This window comes from Centroberyx gerrardi, chromosome 15 (genome assembly GCF_048128805.1).
Source record: "Centroberyx gerrardi isolate f3 chromosome 15, fCenGer3.hap1.cur.20231027, whole genome shotgun sequence".
NCBI classification, from domain to species: Eukaryota; Metazoa; Chordata; class Actinopteri; order Beryciformes; family Berycidae; genus Centroberyx; species Centroberyx gerrardi.
This window is the reverse complement of record NC_136011.1, coordinates 1,018,467-1,039,305: the sequence shown is the minus strand read 5'-3', so window position 1 is coordinate 1,039,305 and position 20,839 is coordinate 1,018,467. Positions and strand designations below refer to the sequence as shown.

The following is a 20,839-nucleotide window of genomic DNA, read 5'->3' as shown; positions in this document are numbered from 1 at the left end:
TTCAGTTCAGATCAGTTCATGATCTATCTGATATTTTGGCAAAAGTAAGTTATCATATAATGTGTCTCTTCTAGATTTTTGAAAATGTAAACTGGGTAAACTGGGTGTGTGTGAGTGTGATTTATCAGTTCACTTCCTCACAAAAGACAAAGACTTTTTGAGAGTGCCTTCCTTTTATTTGTGTGTGTGTGTGTGTGTGTGTGTGCGTGCGTGTGTGTTCTAAGATGTCTTGAAGGGTTGAAGGTTCACCGTTCATTTGAAGCCTCTACTGTGCCTTTTGCCCCATGTTATTGAGAAATGAAAATGTTATTGATGTCTCTGTTCCAATGTCAAGAGAAAATGCACACACACACACACACCTCTTGGCAAGAAAAATATATCCCTTGTAGAGTGGGTTGATTTGTCTGTGTGCTGGCCCCAGGGACCACTGACATGAAGGTTTCTAAATCACTAAGGATCAACTGATCCTGGCACAGTATCAAGCCCATATTTTGCCAAGTGGAGAAACAGCTCTCTCATGCACCATTCCTCCAGGTAAGAACATGCTGAGACAGAGAATACCAGAGAGCTTCCAGAAGAGGCGGTGAGTTGCAGGGATGTGCCAGTATGTTCACCAGCTAGAGTATTACCACTGGAAACCTGAGGAAGGAAGGGAGAGGACAAGCTGTTAGCAAATTAAGCGGATAGATATTATTCAAATTAGGGACACATACACACACACACACACACACAAAGGCAAAACTGGAGTAAAGGACAGATGAGTGTGTTTGGGGGGGAGGTAGAGAACAATTAGCATAGAAATCACTCTGCTGCCCTTTGTGCGGAAACCTGCACGTCTGCGTAGTCTTTCAAGAATTCTGCCTATAGGCTATTATGTTCATCCATACCTCTCCTTACATCATGCCATGTACAAAAGAGAAATGTAGCAAAAGGGCTGCCTAATCATATGGCATAAGGCTGTACATGGGGTGGACAAAATAACAGAAATACCACATAAAAAAGGACTTCAACTTTTAAGTAACTAAATCACAATTCTAACAACAGCTACACAGGCCAGTCATATTAAGTTGAATGTCAACTTAACAGTATGTGTCAGCTTTAAAAGGCCTCTGACAAAGCACTTTTATATGTGAGTTTTCAAAGCAACATGAGGCAACTAACAGAGATCCAGAGACCAAAGACTATCAAAGACCAGAGACCATCATAGAGCATCGGTCACAAAAACTGTCAAATTATTTAACATGTCAAGGAACAGTCTTGAAAATCATGACAACATACGCCAAACAGTCAAACTGCATTGGTAAAGAGGAACAATGATGGCAAATGGAAGCTCAACAGCAGGGATTAACACAATGGTTGCTAAACACCACAAAACTACAGACTCAAAAATTACCACAGAATTGAAACAAAACCTCTGTGACTCAGTCTTAATAAAAACTTCACAAAGCTAGTATTTATGGCAGGGCTGCCATCCAGAAACCACATGTATCATAGATGCATCCTGGTGCAAGGAGCACAAAACCTGGTGCCCTGAGCAATGGAAAAAGTAATCTGGTCTGATGGGTCTTTCAGCCTTTTTGTCTCGTCCAAACAAGTTTACGTTTGGAGAAAGACAAAGGAAGCCTTCAACCCACAATAGGCCCTTTTCACAAACATGGCTGCCATACTTCCGCAGGGTATAGATCGGTTCTCACCATTGCCAGCAATGTTAAAAAGCCAACTTTCTGTCGCCCATAACTCTGTCTGTGATCACTTATTTTGTGTTTCAACATAATTTATAACACAATACAGGTGTTGTCACTGACATATCTTTCTGTTTCTGTTGTCAGACGACTGCACAACTATAAAAAAAAAAAGATTTGATCAAGGGTCACAAAATGTTAACAGTAGCCTACAGAAATTACCATTAGCCTTGGTTAGCCAGTTAGCATTTTGTGACCCTCGATCACAGTTACTTGCGCAGGCGCCTGACAACAGAAACAGAAAGATATGTCAGTGACAACACCTGTATTGTGTTATACACTATGTTGAAACAGAAAGATGGCTTTTAAACATTGCTGGTAATGGTGAGAACTGACCTATACCCTGCGTAAGTACGGCAGCCATGTTTGTGAAAAGGGCCTATCTGCTGCCAACTCTTAAACATGGTGGTGCATTTGTACTGGTATAGCGCCATCTACTGTAAGTCATTTGGTCTGATGATTGTTCTGCATGGTTGGTTGTATAATGGCCAAGGAATAGGAGGCCATATTACAACCCTAGTGTGCTAACACTGCTTCTTCATGATGTTCCCATATTCCAAGATGATAATGCCCCCAGATGAACAGCAGAATGAGTCAAACTCCTTGAAGAAAGCTCCAGTATCCTACTACACACAGTTCAGGATCCAATATGACAGAAGGACAAGGACTGAAGGGTGGCCCTACTCCTTATTAGACACTTGATATCCATATATTGTTAGCTGTTTCTGTTATTTTGTCCACCTTGTGTATTTTATATAACCCGCCCTGCTGGCCAACCCCAGTGTGTGAATGTGTCTAATGTGTGAGCAGGGAGTTGAAGAGAGGGAAAAGTCAGAGATACATACTGTCTACTGTTAAAGGACTACATTTTCAGACAATATGTTCTTATATGTTCTTTCATCAACTTATTATGCAACTCTGTGTGAGCTGAAAGGTCTTTACAAATTTCTCGATCCTAGTTACTCATTTGTATACAGACAGACCTAAAACTAAGCAGACAGGTAAGCAACTGAATTAAATGTAATGAAGCCAGGCATTACATCATCATATGAAGCATTTATGATTATTCTGCATAACCATCTGAATTAGAAATGTCTTGAAGGATATGTCATCCAGTTTCAGTTCTTGGATGTGTAGATTCAGTTAAAGGCTGAAGTGAGAGGTAAGCTTGACGTGGTACCAACACTAATATCTGCTGACGTTGCAGCTGTGATTCAACATGCCTTGAGAAATAGGCTGATGTTAAGACTTGCCCTACATTTCACTGAATGTCATCTTGCCATAGGCCAAGCACCAACATAAGTACAGTGTACCTTTTCCACTGGAAACTGGCCAACCTTCCTTACCCAGTGGAGTTCACTGAAAGGTACATTATGTGCCTTTATATATACAGTATATGTATGTATATGTATGTATATATATATATGTATATATATATATACATAAGGTGAGTCATGTGAAAATAACCACCAGAGTAATCTGCTGGTTTCATTATTTTCTTTCCTGACCATGTCTTTACTACATCATGATCATCAATCAGAAGCCCCTTTCACACATGAAACCTGTAAATGTAGGTTATGTATAAGTGATTAAGTTTGCCGGTAATGGTAGCAGTTTGTGTTGTTCACACAAGACATGCCGTTCCGCCTTTGGGCTTTAACCAGATGCGGTACGGCTCCGGCACGGAAGCTGTGCGTGTGCCGGAACAGACTCGTGCCCATGTGAATCAACACTGCAATGTCCACGGGGTGCAGATGCGTTGCGGTAGCGGCACGGACCACTCCGTTCTTTTTCCGCGTCTGGTCTATTTTTGCCGGATCCGCTTGCGTCTGACAAGCGTGGAAATGCACTTTATTGACTTGCGGGTGATGCATACAACTCAATAAACGCGTGCGGTGTACATTGCCTTCCGTTCCGGAGCCGTTCCGATCCCGTGCCCCGGCCGTTCCGCTTGCTGCCATTCACACAGCACTGGCAATACCGTTTCATTCCACGGTTGTCATTTCCCGGAAGTTACGTTTCACCGCCGGAGTGTCTGCAGTTTGAAAACACGGCGGGTTAATCTCTTCGTCTGCCCGACTCCCAGGATCTCTCTTTCTCTTATTTCATTATTTCATGTATTTTGCAACAAAAATCAGACTAGTTAATAATAACAGCCTATTGACTGATCACACACGATAGGTCTAATTATGATCTGATATGCGCAATATTCTAATATCCACGTGTTGGAGCTTTCTCAGCTCTCAGGAATAGGAAGGTGACATTATTCCAGACAGGACGATGGATTGGTAAAATGGTCTTTGAACATATTTTCTATCAGAAATAAAGTAAATAAATTACTGAGTTGAGCAGCGCCTCCTTTTCTCTCTCTCTCTCTCTCTCTCTCTCTCTCTCTCTCTCTCTCTCTCTCTCTCTCTCTATCTCTCTCTCTCTCTCTCTCTCTCTCTCTCTGCCACGCACAGCAGCGGATTCTCAGACCCAGAACGGGTCTTTCGTTCCTATTGTTTTCTTTATAAATTATTTTTTTATTTTCTGTTTTACAAAGGAAAAAAATAAAATCAAGTCCTTTATAAATGTTGACTGCCGTTTCTATCTAGAAAATCCCCACTTTCCTGTTATTATATCCTCTCGTTCTAATGTTTCTCAGTCCCTTTTACCGCTTTGTTGGGTCATTCATGGTGCGCACAACTAGTAATCCTGAGAATTCCGACAGCGCTGAACGCAACAGAAGCTTGTGGCAAACACATGGGCTGGGCTTTACGACATTACAACGCACTTTACGGCTAATGGCGCCGCGCACCCTAGTCGACTGAGGAAATGATGTGGAGTTGATATGCAGACTGACTTGATTTTCCAATCTATTTTCTGTAATATATCCATAGACATATCGTCGCAGTTTACCAGCTACTGTCTCCAGTAGTTAGTGAGTAGTGTAGCCTACTTGTTCGTTGGCGAAGAAATGGCATCGCAGGGAGGTGTTGCCTTCCAGGAGAAGGTCAGCAGGCTGCTCAGTAGGCAGCAGGGGAAACCGGTCCTCAAACCCAACAAGTCTCTGGCTTTAAAAGATGCTGTGGCTAACCGTAAAATGAAGAAAGGAGGTATATCCCGTTTTCCGTGATATTTGACAGTCGACCTATTTTGTTGTTGGAGAATTTGTCCTCTTGCTACGCATCTTATTTAGATTTTGTTAGGTCCGTATTACAGCACATTCTAGTCATTTATGTAACTGTGATATCCAGAGTGACTTTCAGTGAGGTCAACAGTAGAACAAGCATGAATTGTTTTACAACATCTACAACATTACAAGCAACTAACAGTAAGAAAGTTAAGGGTCAGAGCCGTGCACAATGCCCTGACTGTATTCTCAATGCACTAGAATGAACATGTAAGAAATAAATAGTAGGAAAGGAAATAGAGGGAGTAGGGAGGAGGAACTGAGAGGTACATTTTTATTTCAAAATATGAGCACATTAGAGTCAGCAATGGAGGAAGATGTGGGAGACAGGATATGAGTTTTACGATGAGGATTTATGCATTGCATTCAGTGACAGTGTCTTCCTTATCTTGCATTGAAGCTACCACTGCCCCCTTACACTTTTTTGTCACTGTTATTTTCATTTTTGTCACTACCCTTGGCCTCCAAACCTTCCATCAGAGCGTACCTAAAGCTACATGAAGGTCAGGTGACCCACAAGCTTGCTGCAAACTATTCCCTGATATGTTACCTTTTATTGTATCTCCTCCATATGAGCAGTTTAGTCACTATCCTGTCATTATCTCCTCCCTTCATGTCAGTGGAAACTCCATTGAAGTCCATGTGACCACCAAATACCCAGTGAGTTAGCTATTGCATTTCCTTCTCAGCCTTCTAACAAGCTGTTGAAGTGAATGTGGTCTGGTTGGTTAGAGATCCAAAAAGAGCAGAGAATGTCCATCAAAATTTTATAAACAGCTCCTGCAGCATAATCAAAGTGTTTTGTTGCCAAATGTTACCGAGTCAAAAAGGTTCAGATTTGCCTCACTGTGTCATTCTGCGTCATTCTAGGTAGAGGAAACACTAAGTACTTTCTACTACTACTTGTGTTGGGATGGTGATGAAAACAAGGAAATTGGCTGATCCTGTTTACAACTGGCCAGCCAATAGAAAGCTCTCAGTGCTAGCTGGTACCGCCCCCAACATCCTCTATGGGCTGGCCAGCTATAAACAGGATCAGCCCATTTCCTTGTTTCAGTTGACACACTGTACAAGAAGGAGTTATCATCTCCTCTACCTAGAATAATGCTACATAATGACGTAAATCTAGAGCTTTTGGACCCACTAAGTGCTTCCTTGAGGTTTCCTGTATTTGGTTGCTAATTCTTATATCTTCCAGAGTCCCTACCAGCTTCAGGGGTGCTATAGCTGACCCTAACCTCTGACCTTACAATTAACACACTGCCACATCATTGTTAATCCCTGAGGGGGCAGAGTTGATTATGAGGGTGAACATAAACTCTCCTTTTTTTCCACAGAGGCCACTTGCATCACAGAGATATCGGTCATGATGGTCTGTTGGAAGCAGAACAACTTTGTTGACGCGCTGTGCTCCAATGAAATGAAAGCCTTCTACACATGTGTAGAGAAGGCCCAGGTATGTTCCCATACACACCAATACACCCGACATCAGGTATGTTCCTATTTACAGGTATGAGATTTTGACGGTATGATAACTAGGGCTGCACGATATTGGAAAAAACTGACATTGCAATATTTTTTTCTTCTGCGATATATATTGCGATATGAAAAAATACAGGAATTTTCACCAAATGACTTGAATAGCTCTATCAAGCCTTGCCCCTTTAAGAAGGTGGCCTTGTGGGTAACCTGCGCGGGTGACGTAGTAGGAAGTGAGTGTGTTTTTAGCCGCAGCCAGAGTGAGTTGCAGGATGCTAAAGTTACCATAGTTAGCGGGAAAAGAGCTTAGAACGTCACCGAGAGGCCGTGCATTATGTTCGCTGCTGTACCGAAATAAAGTGCCAGTTCTCCACTGCAGAGTTGGTCCGGACTCTTAGTAAAAAGCTTGTTACCAGCTACGAGCCAGGCTAAGCTAAAATAGGCTAGCACAACACCAGAGGCTTCCCAACTACGGTTCGGAGCCGCGAAAGCTGGAAAAGTAACATATGCTACTCTTATAACAAACCCTGAAATCGGAGTAAATTATGTTATATCAGACAGACTTCTCTTGTAGATTAGTCATGGAAAATGAGAACTGTGCGAGTTTTCCTTTTCAAGCAGCATAAAAGTTGTAGCATGACGTGTTTGAGTTAATTTGCCTTACTTGACATCGCACGTCCTGCGATGTGACTATTGTGCATGCGCACATCGTGATGACGATGCTGAATCTATATATCGTGCAGCCCTAATGATAACCTTAGGCAAAAATACCATGGTTTCACGGTATCGCGGTATTGTGCACCTTTAAAATGTGTTGTCTCTGGGTAAAAAAAAAAAAATTTTTGCCATTGAACAGTATGTAATTTATTTTTAAATAACATAGAACATTTGGAACATTAGTAAACGTTGTATGTTAAGTTAACATAGTATAACATATAGAACATAAATAATTGAATTATTTTCTGGAAAAAAAATACACTTTGATTGTTTCAACATTGATGCGCACGCACATACACACGTAAACACGCACACTCTCTCTCTCTCTCTCTCTCTCTCATACACACACACACACGCTCTCTCTCTCTCTCCGTATAACACACACACACTCGCGCTCTCTCTCAGTCTCCGCATAGCCACAGTTTGTGCCTCATTTTGCACCGGCAGGTTCGAGGAGTCTTTCATGGTCATTATGTACATGTCTTCAGTGCAATACGTTTTGTTAAACGAACTGCTGGCTCTGTGGCATTTTGCTTTTAATTAATTCTGACAAAATTTAATGGTTTGCTGATGTTAGCTAGCTAATTAGCCATGTTATCTGCCTCGGTAGCTAGCCTAGAGTATTTATTTCACGAATGTCAGCTAGCTAGCTAGGCACGGTAACTCCCTAGTCCCATGACCATGAAAGACTCCTCAAACCTGCCGGTGGAAAATGGTTTCTGTCCGATGCATGCTCAAGTTAATTTCAAGACAATGTTACCTTGAATTTGGCAAACAGCAATGGGTGGTGCTCCCGTAGATGTGCAATCATGTTGGATGTATTGACTCCTCTGGCAGCCACTCTTCGCCAGCATGTTTTGCATGTTGAGTGACCTTCCTCCTCTAAGCCGTGGCCGTCTGTGTTTTTTCGATAACCGAAATATTTAGAGTTGCAACGATTAATCGATTAGTTGTCAACTATTAAATTAATCGCCAACTATTTTGATAATCAATTAATCGGTTTGAGTAATTTTTTAAGTAAAATAAGTCAAAATTCTCTCATTCCAGCTTCTTAAATGTGAATATTTTCTGGTTTCTTTACTCCTCTATGACAGTAAACTGAACATCTTTGGGTTGTGGACAAAACAAGACATTTTAGGATGTCATCTTGGGCTTTGGGAAACACTGATCAATACTGACATTTTTCACAATTTTCTGACATTTTATAGACCAAACAACTAATCGATTAATCGAGAAAATAATCGACAGATTAATCGACAATGAAAATAATCGTTAGTTGCAGCCCTAGAAATATTCCCATACAGCCGACTTAGTCTTTTTCAACAGGGGGAAAAGTTCGGGGGGTTCACCTCCTTCGTCCATTATATGTTACACATGGGTTGTAAACACAGCTGACTGACTGCTGAGTGCTGACTGCTCGGTACCAACCGAGGGGAGGGGCGTGTTCCTCTGCAGTCTGCACGCGACCTGGGGGATTCCCTGCACTTTCTCTCTTTGAGAATAGTCATTTTAACTTGGGGGGGGAAAAAACAGCTCATACCGTCGGAACGGTATGACGGGAAATATTAGTGGTTTTGGAACCGTGACTTTTTCAAACCGCGGTATACCTTGAAACCGGAAACCGGCCCATGCCTAGTTCCTATATACACCAGCCTCCCTTGGTTCAGGCTAAATATCCAACTCTCTGGCTGTTTCAAGCTGTTCAGTTCTGCTGAGTCTGCTGAATATTTTTTTCAGCAGACTAGGGAAAAGGTAATTAGGCCAGCCACTTGTTTCCTGGGAGGAGTCACAACAAAACTCACTCACTCTCTCCCTCTCACCCACGGCCATACACCATTCTGTTTCCTGCAGGATCTTCTCCTCCTGTTTTGCTTTTCTCTCCCACTTTTTACACATTCTTGGCTTTGGCTGGTGCATCCGCTGACGTCAATTTGTTTCTGGCTTCATTTCCTTTCTCTTCTCAGCTGAGATGTCTTCACCTAACGCTGTTAACACTGTGGGAACGGCTAATAATTGGGGTTGCAGCAGAGAAGAGCCAGTCTCACTGCCATTTAGCGCTGCCAACGTGTAAAATCGCCTAGTGCCACTTTAATGAAGTAATGCAAACACAATGCACATTAAAAAAATACTGGTAACAAATCTATTTCCATCCTTCACAGGCTGATATGAAGGCTAAACCAGAACAAACCGGCATCCAGGGAGGACACTTGCACCCCAAACAAGCCACAACCCTGCTGAAGAGATTTCCCAACCTGCGCACTGAAGTCTAGGAAATGCCTTTTTTCTGAAGGTTATATGAACTTGTAATGTGTGGGTTAAAGACTCTTAAATAGCGGACAGTGGATGGGATCTTGGACCAGCAACTAGGCCTTATCAAGCAAGGACTTGTCCGGAGTCGTCTTGTTTAAAAAAAAAAAAAAAAAAAAAAAAAAGAAGCTGTCTCTTGAATCCAGACAGACAATACAGACAGCCATGCCAGCTGTGGTTTTCTGGGGATATGTTAAACTGAGTATATTCTATTATTGTATATCATATAAAGAAATACCATTGAGTCAGGTTGAAGGATGATTCCAACACAAACTCAGCCTCTGTGTATAGCTTTGTTTGCAATATACAACTTCATCAGACTTCCACGAGTTATGAAATAGTTTTATGTTGCCCATCAATGGCGAGTCCTGGCCTTTGTGTTCATAAGAAGCTGTGTGTTATGGTTTGAATTCTAACTTGACCTCGTCCGTGTGTCCTGAATTGGCTCTGATGGAAATTACTCCCCATTTTGTCTCAATCCAATTTAGCAGAGCGATCACGAACGGTGCAGAGATGGTATTAGTGGAATGGGATGGAATTATTCTTGTATTTCATGGCCCCTTGATGGGAGCTTACCATTATCAGTGACCACTTCAGTCTCCAGTAGATCATCATTCCTGTGTAATTTGAGATTGCTGGTTAATGGCATAGTTCAGATATTATCAGCCTATTGGGCAGGTAGGATTACATAAATTACCAGTAAGCAAAAGCCCATTGTGGTTCATCTTTATCCAATGAATGGCAAATAAGATTACTGAGGTATCTGTGATATACAACTATTGCCTGGATTTCCACATTTTCCGGAGCTAATTTTCTGCTCTTCACCATCTGATGAACTGGTTGTGGGCTTTATTTTACCAAGCCAAGATTGTCTTCAGTTCTTTTTAACCTTTGGTGATGTGAACGTCATGGTTCATTTAACTTAATAAATAACACAGTTGTCCTTTTTCCCTTCTTCACAGCCTTCCTCCCATTTCAGCTCTCTTCCTTTTATCCCTATTTTGCCTTCAAATTCAATTATTTTGTAAACAGTTTGGGTTCAAGTAGAAATAGTCTTTATTTACATTCGGGTAATGATGTTTAAAGTTTGGATTTGGTAACGTGTTTTGTCTGTGGAGCAGGAAGGATTTTGTGCTGTTTCCACACACTATTGTCAGAATGTGAATTTTTTGTTGGGTCCATGTTTATCTGCTTGTCATTAAACATTAACCCCCCCCTCTCCCTCCCCCCCAAAACCAAACATTTCCCCACCCCGCTTATCGCTTCCTCTGAAGCGTCTAGACCGGAGAAGAAACTCCTCCACAGCCATCAACATTCAAATAGATACACATTTGTAATGCCAGCTTCAGCAAAGTAGCTTTTCACATTGCCTGTTACCACACAGGCTAGAGTGTCGGTCAGGCATGGGACTTTTCCTTCTTTTTTATTCTTTCATTCATTCAGAATGGAATGCATCATCAAGTGCAAAATTCTATATCACATCTTTGTTTGGGGTGTATGTTCTAAGAAAGAAAACACATTCAGCCTTATACTCATTTGGCTACAGTAAACTACAGAAAGGAGCAGACCCACAGTAAATCAAAGTGATATTCACCTCTCAGGGGATTAAATTGCAAAAAATAATAATAATAATACTGTGGCAAACAACGTTTCAACCGTTAGTCTTCATCAGGTGTGTTTGAGGTGAGTAGCCATGATCTCATACTGAAACAGCACATACAAAATCATCATAGGTTAATCCAACTGTCTACATCAACATGCACATAATAAATTACTAACTCAAGGACAGTAATGCACAAAAACATAAAAAATACATTGCCCGTCAAAAGTTTGGGGACACGTGATTGAATGTTCTGTTTTTCATTCTCTTAAAGCCATTTTGGTATAAAGGCTTCTGCTTAAATGCTTGAAATCTGTTTCTTAGACAAATATAAATAGTGAAGTTGATCCTATGTATGAATTTCTTTCAAAAGCCTTTGCCTTTCCATCAAGGCAAAGAATCTAAAATATAAGATAGTTTGGATTTGCTTCACACTTTTTTGGTCATTGCATAATTCCATTTGTGTTATTTCATAGTTTTGATGTCTTTATTATTATTCTAAAATGTGGAAAGTAGTAAAAATGAAGAAAAATGTGGTGTCCCCAAACTTTTGACAGGCAGTGTACATCATAGACACAGTCACAACAAATATCAACGTGATTCAGATGGTAAAGGAGAAATCAACGTATATTTTCTATTAGGGTGCATCCGTAAATACAAACCCTCCCCATGTCAGGAAGCCTGGTCCTGACTGACACGTGGCCTGACTGGGAAAATATTCCTCACCATTTACCCCCGACTGACCTCTTCACCTGCTCGTAAACTTGCTGTTGCCTGGTCACGTCCAGTATCCAGTACTCCAGCTGAGCAAAAATGTGACTATATTTACTTGACACAGACACTCCAAAAATAATTAGTTGCCCAAGACACAAAGCAACTCAGTAGCCTGCTTTGAAGGCCATATCTGGGCCTGGAGGGCCTTTCTGTTTTTGTTGATGCCTTGTTGGGATTAGAATAGCTGCAGAAAATACTCAGCTGTTTCAATGGGATCTGTGAAAATGTCGCTATCTTTGACATCTCCTGAAAGCCAAGCGAGCATCTAAGACCGTCCGCCCCCGAGAGGCACACTTAGAGTTTTGATGATTTGATCAAGCTCAAGCTTTCTAACCATCTGTGTGTTTGTGAAAGGCTGCCAGGAACAACAATCAGTGCCTCTTATGTTGGCCATTGAAATCCAGCTGATGGGAAAGAAATCAAGGCTTTACCCTGCGTATCTCGGCCAGATCTTCTGGGATCTCACGGCGGCAGGATGTTGACTTCCATTGGTTCTGTTTTCAACACCTCTATTGTTTCCCAAGTTTCAGTTTCTCATTATCAGCAGGTGTAGTCTCACGTCCAGATCCAGATAACATATTCGTCTATCAAATAAGGGCCGCACCTTACCTGATAAGATGCCAAGTAGGGTTCCACCAATATGGGTTTTTGAAGGCTGATACCGACATTTGTTATACTTAAGTCATTGAGAGCTGATATTTTGTGCCGATATTCCATATCTTTTATATATCACCATTTTCATGCCAAAAAAATCAGTATTCAGTGTTTCTCCCAGAATTGTATTCTTATCAGGGTGGACTCTGAAACAGCATTTAGACCATCATGGGACACCAAAACTCTCCACTGAAACCCAGAATAGTGATATTATTTATGGTTAGCAGCACACCTATTCAATGGCAGGGAATCTCTGGGACACATTAGGCCATTAAATGAAGAATTCATTTACAAAAGCACTATTGAACAATTAGATGTGTGTAAAGAAACGAATATATACCATATATCGGTCTAACTCTAATGCATAGCCCTATACTGGGAGGTCTGCACACAGCAACACAATGACAATTTTATCTTGTAAGTTTCCCCATAGTCGTCACTTGAAACCATTTCCCTTTGCTGTCGACAACTCTGTTCTACACTGCTCTTATATCTTCACGGACCTCCGGTTTTTCCATTACGCTGGCTTTATATGAGACACCGCACTGTCTGTGTAATATTAGATGCTTATCTGGGACCTTTCGTTATTTCAGTTATTCAGATATGGATATGAAGGCTTTGCACCGATAAATCCTCTCTGTTACTCTGAATAGAAAACAGTCGGAGCGACGCCCCTTCACAAGACACCGTGTGTGTGTGTGTGTGTGTGTGTGTGTGTGTGTGTGTGTTCGTGTGCGTGTGTGTGTGTGTGTGTGTCCCAGTCCTATCTCCTTTCCTCACCGAGAGCACGTCATTTTTAGCCCTGAAGCGTGTTGGGTATCTCGGGGCCAGTCCACATCGGACCGGATCAGCCGGTGTGTTTCGGTGTGTTTTTTTCCCCGAGCCCGAGAGGAAGGATCGTGTTATCAGTTGCAGACGGGGTGAAGTTGGAGGTGTCGAGGGTGCGGAGGAGATGATTCCCCGGCAGGATGGACTGGAGGAAAGCTGTGACCGGGTTCGTCCCCTGCTGTCTGCTGCTGGCCCTCTCTGTCTCTGCAGAGGTAAGCGCTGCCAACGGATCATATTATATACGCTTTGCTTTGCCATTTAGCCTGGACCGGACCGGGGCTTCTCCCGTGCTTTCACGTCATGGAGCCCAAACACAGTAGACCTTCATCTGATCAAGTTAAGTCCCATAAAGCCTACAACTGTCTACACCTCCCAAACTTCATACCCTGTATCACCAAATAGATCCGCATTAGAAGCATGGATTTGATCAGGTTGCATCCCGGCATGTGAGAGGATTTTAACCTAGGCTATAATTGCCTTGGTAGGCTACAGAATTAGGATATAGCCTATCTGTCTACGATAATTCAAGTCAAAACTTTGCAGCAAAAGGAATAGGCAAAAAAGAAAACTAAGCACGCAAGAGTAGTAGGCTACTTAATAAAAATCAGTAGAAACATATAGAATAGCAAAGTAGCCTATAATAAGAAATAAAATAGAATATAAACGGTTGTCGTGTTATGCAAACTTTTCAACACTTTTTTATGCGTAAATACAACGTTAATACATAGATGAATCCTTTTCCAAAAATATGATAGATTTTTTTTGTTTGTTTCTATTGGTGGTTGTCTGTTTATATGATCACCGACTGGAGGTCAAAGTCTACCCTCCTTTCTATTCAGGCTACCGAATCACTAGCCCATAGAGATATAACAGTGGTGAAAGTGGCAGCTTTGTAGTGAATATAGTGACGTAAATGATAGCGAAAGTAACTTATTCGTTATTATCGAACTGATAAACGACTCTGCCAGAGAAGTAATCCCATGCCAGTCATGCCATAGCTAACCAGCCTTTATTTAACAACAAAAAAAGAAAATGTATCCAGCCACATAAGTAAGAAATTCAACATTTGGATGAATTATTCTGAATGATATGGAGTATCTAATCATTTTAAGAGCCTGGGGTAAAACAGAGATGATGTAATACTGCCCTCAAGTGCTCCTCATAAGCTCCTACTTCCAAGTTTCAAGGTTGTAGGCCAAATGCAATTTACATTCAAGTGCTTTTGGTTAGAAATAATATGAAAAAGTCTTTTTTTTTGTTGGCTGTTTTATTTTAGAAATCAAGTGGTCTAAGACAGTGGTTCTCAACGTGGGGTCTGGGGACCACCAGGGGTCCTTGAGGGGGTTCAGATGGTCCCCAGCAAATTGATGAATTGTTAAACGTCACCATACAATAAGTTAATGCAATTACAGAATGTAGAATTTTGATCATATTTTTACTGTTATCTCTCTACCTACAATACAAATAGCCTAGTCATGGGAATTCTGGACAAAATCATGTCTAACAATAAAAAATATATTCAGATTTGGGTCTGAGAGAAAAAACCTCATAAAATGGGGGTCCGTGGCCCTAATGTGGACTAAATTAGGGGTCCTTGATATCAAGAACGTTGAGAATCACTGATCTAAGAGATACTTTATGCTGCAGTGGTAGAATGAAGAGAAGCTTTAATTAGCCTAATTCATTAGCCAAAGCTGCTGTATAGCCTTTGAGTCACCTTTACATCAGTTGTTGACAAGCCTTTCTGTTAGGGGTGTGCGGACTGGAGATGCTACTATTTGTATTTGCATCTATATTTGTTCAGCCAATCAAAGTATTTGTATTTGTATGTAAACCAGAAGTGGTTGTGTTTAGACTGGAATGTTAAAAATCCACCAAATTCATGAGATATTAAATTATTAATGTGATGGTTTTGCAATGACCTATCAATAATAATGAAGTATAAAAACGGATAGTTTGCTCTTTATAGCTGTATTTAAAAAAAAAAAGAAGAAAAGGAGTCTCTGTGCACTCAGTTGAGTGCATAGTTCACATTTAATAGCAAGCTTTCAGTCTAGGAGACTTTCTTCAGAGTATACATGACCAACAAAGGCAGGTATATACAGCCACACTATCCATTTGCTTCATTAGCCATATGAAGAACACCTGTGAGTAGGGGAGAGCGGGGCAGGTTGTCACATGGGTACATTTTCTCAGTGGCATTATTTCTGAGACGAAATATTTTAGAGCCAAAAGTCCAATTACACTAATGTTTAGTTTCCTAATAAAAGGCTACCTTGATTACAACAGTCTAAGTCAAAACACTCTAACATAAAAACAATTTTGATACCTAAAAGTAAATGACAACATGCCCCATCATTTGTGACAACATGCCCTGATGTGGGGTAAGTTGTCACAAGTTGTCTAGTGGTATTTCATCAGTAATAAGTTTTGTTTCAAGTTTTGTACAGTAAATTATTCAAAATGTAAAAATGCCATTTTTTAGAGAAGACCTTAGTCTTCTCTAAACAGTGGAGCAGGCTAGACCATCATAGATCATAGCAATCCATATTCTATGAAAGGTCTATTATAGTAAGACACTCCTGTCAAAACCCTTGTTTAGACCCAATGCCTGGAGTGCATCCAGAGTATGGATGCAAAAAAGCTGTATTTAAAAAAAACCACACACTCTAGATGTTATGTAACCATAAACATAGGCTTTTATAAAACATACACAACCATAGCCATAAACAATTCTAAACAGGACAAAAAAATCTCCACCCTGAATGTATTGTTTGCTAATATGTATCTGCATGAACACTATTATATCCTGAAAACATGTCTTTGTGAATCAAAATATGTTTCCTCGTTCTCCCTCTGAACTACTCTATGCACACAAGGTAGCTCATCTTCATTATGAGCTACCTTATGCTATGAACTGAGCAGCCAATTATAAACATTTTCATTATGCCCATTTTAAAAAGAGCTTTGTCCCCTCTGCCATTGAAGCTCTGAATTCAATGCATTGATTGAATGTCTTGTGCCAATGTATTGTTAATGTATTGTGGTCTTCCTGTTTGTGTGGTGGGTATGTGGGTACATGTATGTGAGGCTGTGTATAAAGGGTGGAACTAAATTTCCTCTTGAGGACAGTAAAGTATCTATCTATCTATCTATCTTATGAACTACGTTATGCTATGAACTACACAGCCTGCCCAAGTGAACAGTGATGCACTTAATAATGTTAAGTGATGTTCAAAATCAGAATCACAATCCAGAAAGAGAAAGAATACAACACAATATAAACCAATAAAACAGTATATAAAAAACAGTACATACAGTATACATATGTATGTAAACCAAAAACAAATAGAAACAGTAGAAGAAAAAGATAAGATCAGAATCAAATACAGAATATAGTTATTGCATTGCATTGCACTGTATGTAATTGCACTGTTTGAATATTGCACTCTGTTGGATAAAATAAATAGATAACAGTGATAATCAGTATTTACCTAGACAGCTTTTGAAATGGCAATGACTTTACAGTACTTCAACTGTATTTTGGTTTGCGGATTTTATATTACTTCCACAGGTCTCTCAAGATGGATACTTGAATACTCTGCAGAGTGCAGGTATGCATGGGTTTTCTTTGCCATCTATTTTATTCATTTGTTTGTGTATTTATCAGGGAGTGTGGGTAGTTACATTAACTCTCCTGAAGTATGTAGTCCCTGGACTGGTGCAAAGGACACAATCATATTCCTTTTTCCCCTCACAAAAAGCCACATGTGAAAACCCATATGAATTCAAAGGACGTGCTTTTGGAACAGATGTTGGTTTTCATGTTTCTTGTCTTCTTGCATGTTTCATACATGTCACAAATATTGAAACAAATATTGACATATCTAATGGCAGGTGAAAATGTGAAAAAAAAAATCACATGGCAAAAACCACTTAATCTAGAAATTGATTTTTTTTACATCTGAAGCAGTGGCGTAACATAATTGTGATTGGCCCCGGTGCAAATATTTTTTCTTCTGTTTTGTGTGTGTTGTGTTGTAGAGTGTGAGATAAAGATTTGTTGTTTTAGCAGGATTTGACATTTACTCGTGACATCGAAGCATGGAAAGCCCTAAATTGAAGAGTGTATCGAGAGTGTCGATTTTTTTATTCAACATTTTAATCCTTTTGTTCCTGGCTTGGCAGCAGCAGTACCAATGTCTTGTTTGGGGAATGTAGCTTTTATAAACTTTTTGGTCAGATGTCATTGGTCAGTGTTATTGGTCACAAATACCCATGGATTTTCCTGCTGTAATACTAGGTGGGGAAGAAATTTACAGACGCCTGGATAGAGTCCTGCTTGAAGCTGATAGGCTTTCACTTTACTGCGTCAGGACAATTTCTGAACATCTCCTTGCTGCCATCTCACCCTAATTGCCTCCTTCCATTGACTTTGCATGCAGTCACAGTAACTCTGATTTTTCTGGGGGCATTTGTCACACTCCTGCTCTGAGTGAGGGTAGTGGGCCGAAAGACAGAATGGAAAAAGTAGGATTAACAAAAATACAAGAGGGAAGAAAACCTCAAGACAAATATGGCAAGCAAAGATACTGTGCTTAAGTGAATTCCCATATATTCTGGTCAACCTCAGCAAAGTCCAAAGTGTTTCACCTCCTCCAAAGTGAGAAAAAGTATGCAAAAAAGAAAAAGAAAAATCCATATAACAAACACAAACTCCTACAAAGAGCCAATAACATAATGTTTTCGGTAATAATTACTCTTCTTTAGCAATGACTTAAGTACAAAATACATTTCCAAACAGTCATGAACAAGAATTAATTAGTTGATACAGTGCAGGTATTACCTGCACAGACACCCCCCCACACACACACAGGCACTACAAAAGGCAGCTTGATGCTGCACTGGGGTCCTTTCTCCAACCAAAACAGGAAGTTCTGCAGTAAGACAAGCAAGCAACATCTATCTATTTATTATTGTTGTATGTGTTGATTGGAAAGAAAAAGAATAAAAGCTCATACTTTCACCAGTTATGGCACAGGAGACTACTTGGTGTATTTAAACTAAACGTAGTGTGAGCATCCCCCACTAGTCTAGTTTTAGCAACCTACCTGCCTGCTCTATGTACTATGAATTAGCAGTGTTTGTCATGAATGGTTGCAGTGGCAGGGTAATCTGACACAGCATTCTTTCTGAATGTAGGGTCAGAGGGTTGAGACGTTTTATGAGACACAGATGTCTCAGGTATTCCATTTTGTTTTTCAACCCTCACCATGTCCACGTTACAATATCCCTTCATAATCTCCTCGGCAGAATGCAAGTCAAACTGTTTAGTCTTTATCTCCTCTCTTTTCCTCCCTCCGTCCTCCCTCCAGTAATGGCACAAATGCTTAAACAAAGCCATATTCCCTACATGCTTCTCCCCTCTAGTGCTCTCTGCTTCTCTCCTTCCTTTCTTTCCACCCCTCCCTATCTCCTCACCTCAACTCCCTTTCTCCCCTCCAGCCATGGCATGCCTGCTTACTGTAAACCACACTGTTAAACCCCCACCAACACCATGCCTCTATATTACTCCCACACCTAGTTCACAGTCCCAGTTAAAGCTCAGACAGCAGATTCCTCCCAGAACGGCTTGCTTTTCCCTCAGCTTCCACTGACTTGATATCTGCGCTATACTCCCAGTGGCAAATGTACAGATTGACTGTTGAGTTGACAGTTGAGTTTTTATGCATGGCAGCAGTGATAGTTACCTTTAAGGACAAGCTGATGGCTGTATAATTTACAGTACTAGATAGCTGTAAATTTCTTATAATAATTTAGGGTTTAGGATGGCGGGCTTTTTAATCTGACAGCTCACACTCACTTTTAGCAAAACTGTAAACTAATGACATAACATATGTCTACTAAACCCTTTGTCATCTGTATCCATGATTGTCATAGAAAACACAGTTTATTACATTAGTTGCAATGATGCTCATAGCTGACAAGCATGTAGAACTAGCACTATGCTAGTTTTCACTTGTTATTGTAGCTGTATATCTGTCTCAGTGGATGTGCGTGTGTGTTTGTGTGTCCATGTGTGAGATAGATAGATAGATAGATAGATAGATAGATAGGTAGATAGATACCGTAAATCCTCTAATAGTGGCCTGTTGTCAATTAAAAGCCGGGTCTACGATAATGGCTGGGGGCGTGGTCGACACGAACAAATAAAGGCCGGCCTCAAATACAGGCCCCGCCGCTGCCTCTCCACTGCGCCTATGGCCGACATTGATCCTCCCGATCCAAGCCCCGGACCCCCGCCGAAATCTCAGCCGGATCACCGGGAACACATCGGCCCAGGTTCAGTTAGCTTCAGTTAGCTTCAGCTTATATGCAAACAACGGTGGATACCGGTAAACTCCTGGTGCCTGTTTGTAACTGTAGTTTGTAGTAACGTACAAGTGCCACAAGATGGCTAGGCCGGCGGAAGTCTCTGGAGCATGCTGTCGTCGATTACCGTAATTATCGTAATGCATTGTAGTAACAAAAAAACGTCTACCTAATGTACCCCAACAGAAGCAGATCAGAAAACAAGGAGGCTTCGTACTAAAATATGAGCAAATATACTTATCAAACAGAGGGAATTAGAAATAAAGGCTTGTCTCTAATATAAGCCTGCTTCCAATAAAGGCCTGGTACCCTCTGCAGTTGAGGTAAATAAAGGCCCTGGCCAATATTAGAGGATTTACGTAGATAGATAGATAGAGATTTAGATTTTAGAACAGCAATGGAAAAAGGTCATACAATCATTTTTAAAGCACATCCATTCTCTGCATAGGATGTAGGATCAGCCATGCAAACACATACAATCCAGCCAATTGCTGAGATACAGCATTAATGTATTCATCTGGTTATATTTGTCTGTATATGTGTGTAAGGTGTGGAGAGGAGAATGTTTGTGTTCTTACTTCATGACTGAGTGTGTGTTTGTGTGTGTGTGTACACCTGCAAACTAGTGTATTTGTGTGTATGCTTTATATATGCCTCTGTGTGAATGTGTTTCAAAGACCAAATTGGATTGGTAACCTTTACCTAAGAACACCTCCCACAAAATTATCCCCCCAGGGTATCCTGTCTTGCTGTGTGCACTCTATCAAATATTTATCGCCTCTATGTGTGGCTTTGGCAGGGAGATTGATTGGGCTGGATCACTGAATGCAGTAAACACATTAAGTCATGAGGCATATTCAACTGAGGCACTGGTTCAGTACAGAACAACATCTCAAAGTGTGTGTCCTCAATACTTCAATACTGTCTAGACTTTTATGCACTGATTTAGCACAGAAAAATATTTCATGATGTGTTTCCAAAAAACATTTTCAGTATTCTGCCAGATACAGCTTTCTGAAGAACCATGAATGGAATATAACACAGGACTTGTTCATTAGAACAAAGGTAAAGCACACAGTTCAGCTAGGCAGAGATTATCTTTGGCAGCAGTTTCATTTCATGAATCATGGAGACGGAGTTGACGAAAAGCGACCAGTCAGATTCTGTTTTGGCTACTGAATGGTACCTGTC

The 20,839-nt window shown here is 40.7% G+C and overlaps 2 protein-coding genes across 3 annotated transcripts in view; both read left to right on the top strand.

The window, feature by feature from the left end:
* The first annotated feature begins 4,537 nt into the window (after positions 1-4,537).
* On the top strand, positions 4,538-10,303 carry chchd1 (coiled-coil-helix-coiled-coil-helix domain containing 1). The gene is made up of 3 exons (XM_071903731.2): positions 4,538-4,840; positions 6,255-6,373; positions 9,273-10,303. Exons 1-3 carry the CDS (start codon positions 4,702-4,704, stop codon positions 9,381-9,383), a joined length of 369 nt encoding a protein of 122 aa, XP_071759832.1. The 5' UTR covers positions 4,538-4,701; the 3' UTR covers positions 9,384-10,303.
* A 2,981-nt stretch (positions 10,304-13,284) lies between these two features.
* LOC139915205 (neurotrypsin) overlaps positions 13,285-20,839 on the top strand; it is a 44,824-nt gene continuing 37,269 nt past the window's right edge. The window contains exons 1-2 of one of the 2 annotated variants that reach the window (XM_071903728.2): positions 13,285-13,488; positions 16,851-16,890. In XM_071903728.2, the coding sequence (XP_071759829.2) occupies positions 13,417-13,488; positions 16,851-16,890 (112 nt within the window). In that variant the 5' untranslated portion in view covers positions 13,285-13,416. The remainder of the gene's footprint in view (positions 13,489-16,850; positions 16,891-20,839) is intronic. The other variant, XM_078288888.1, reaches the window with a different exon arrangement.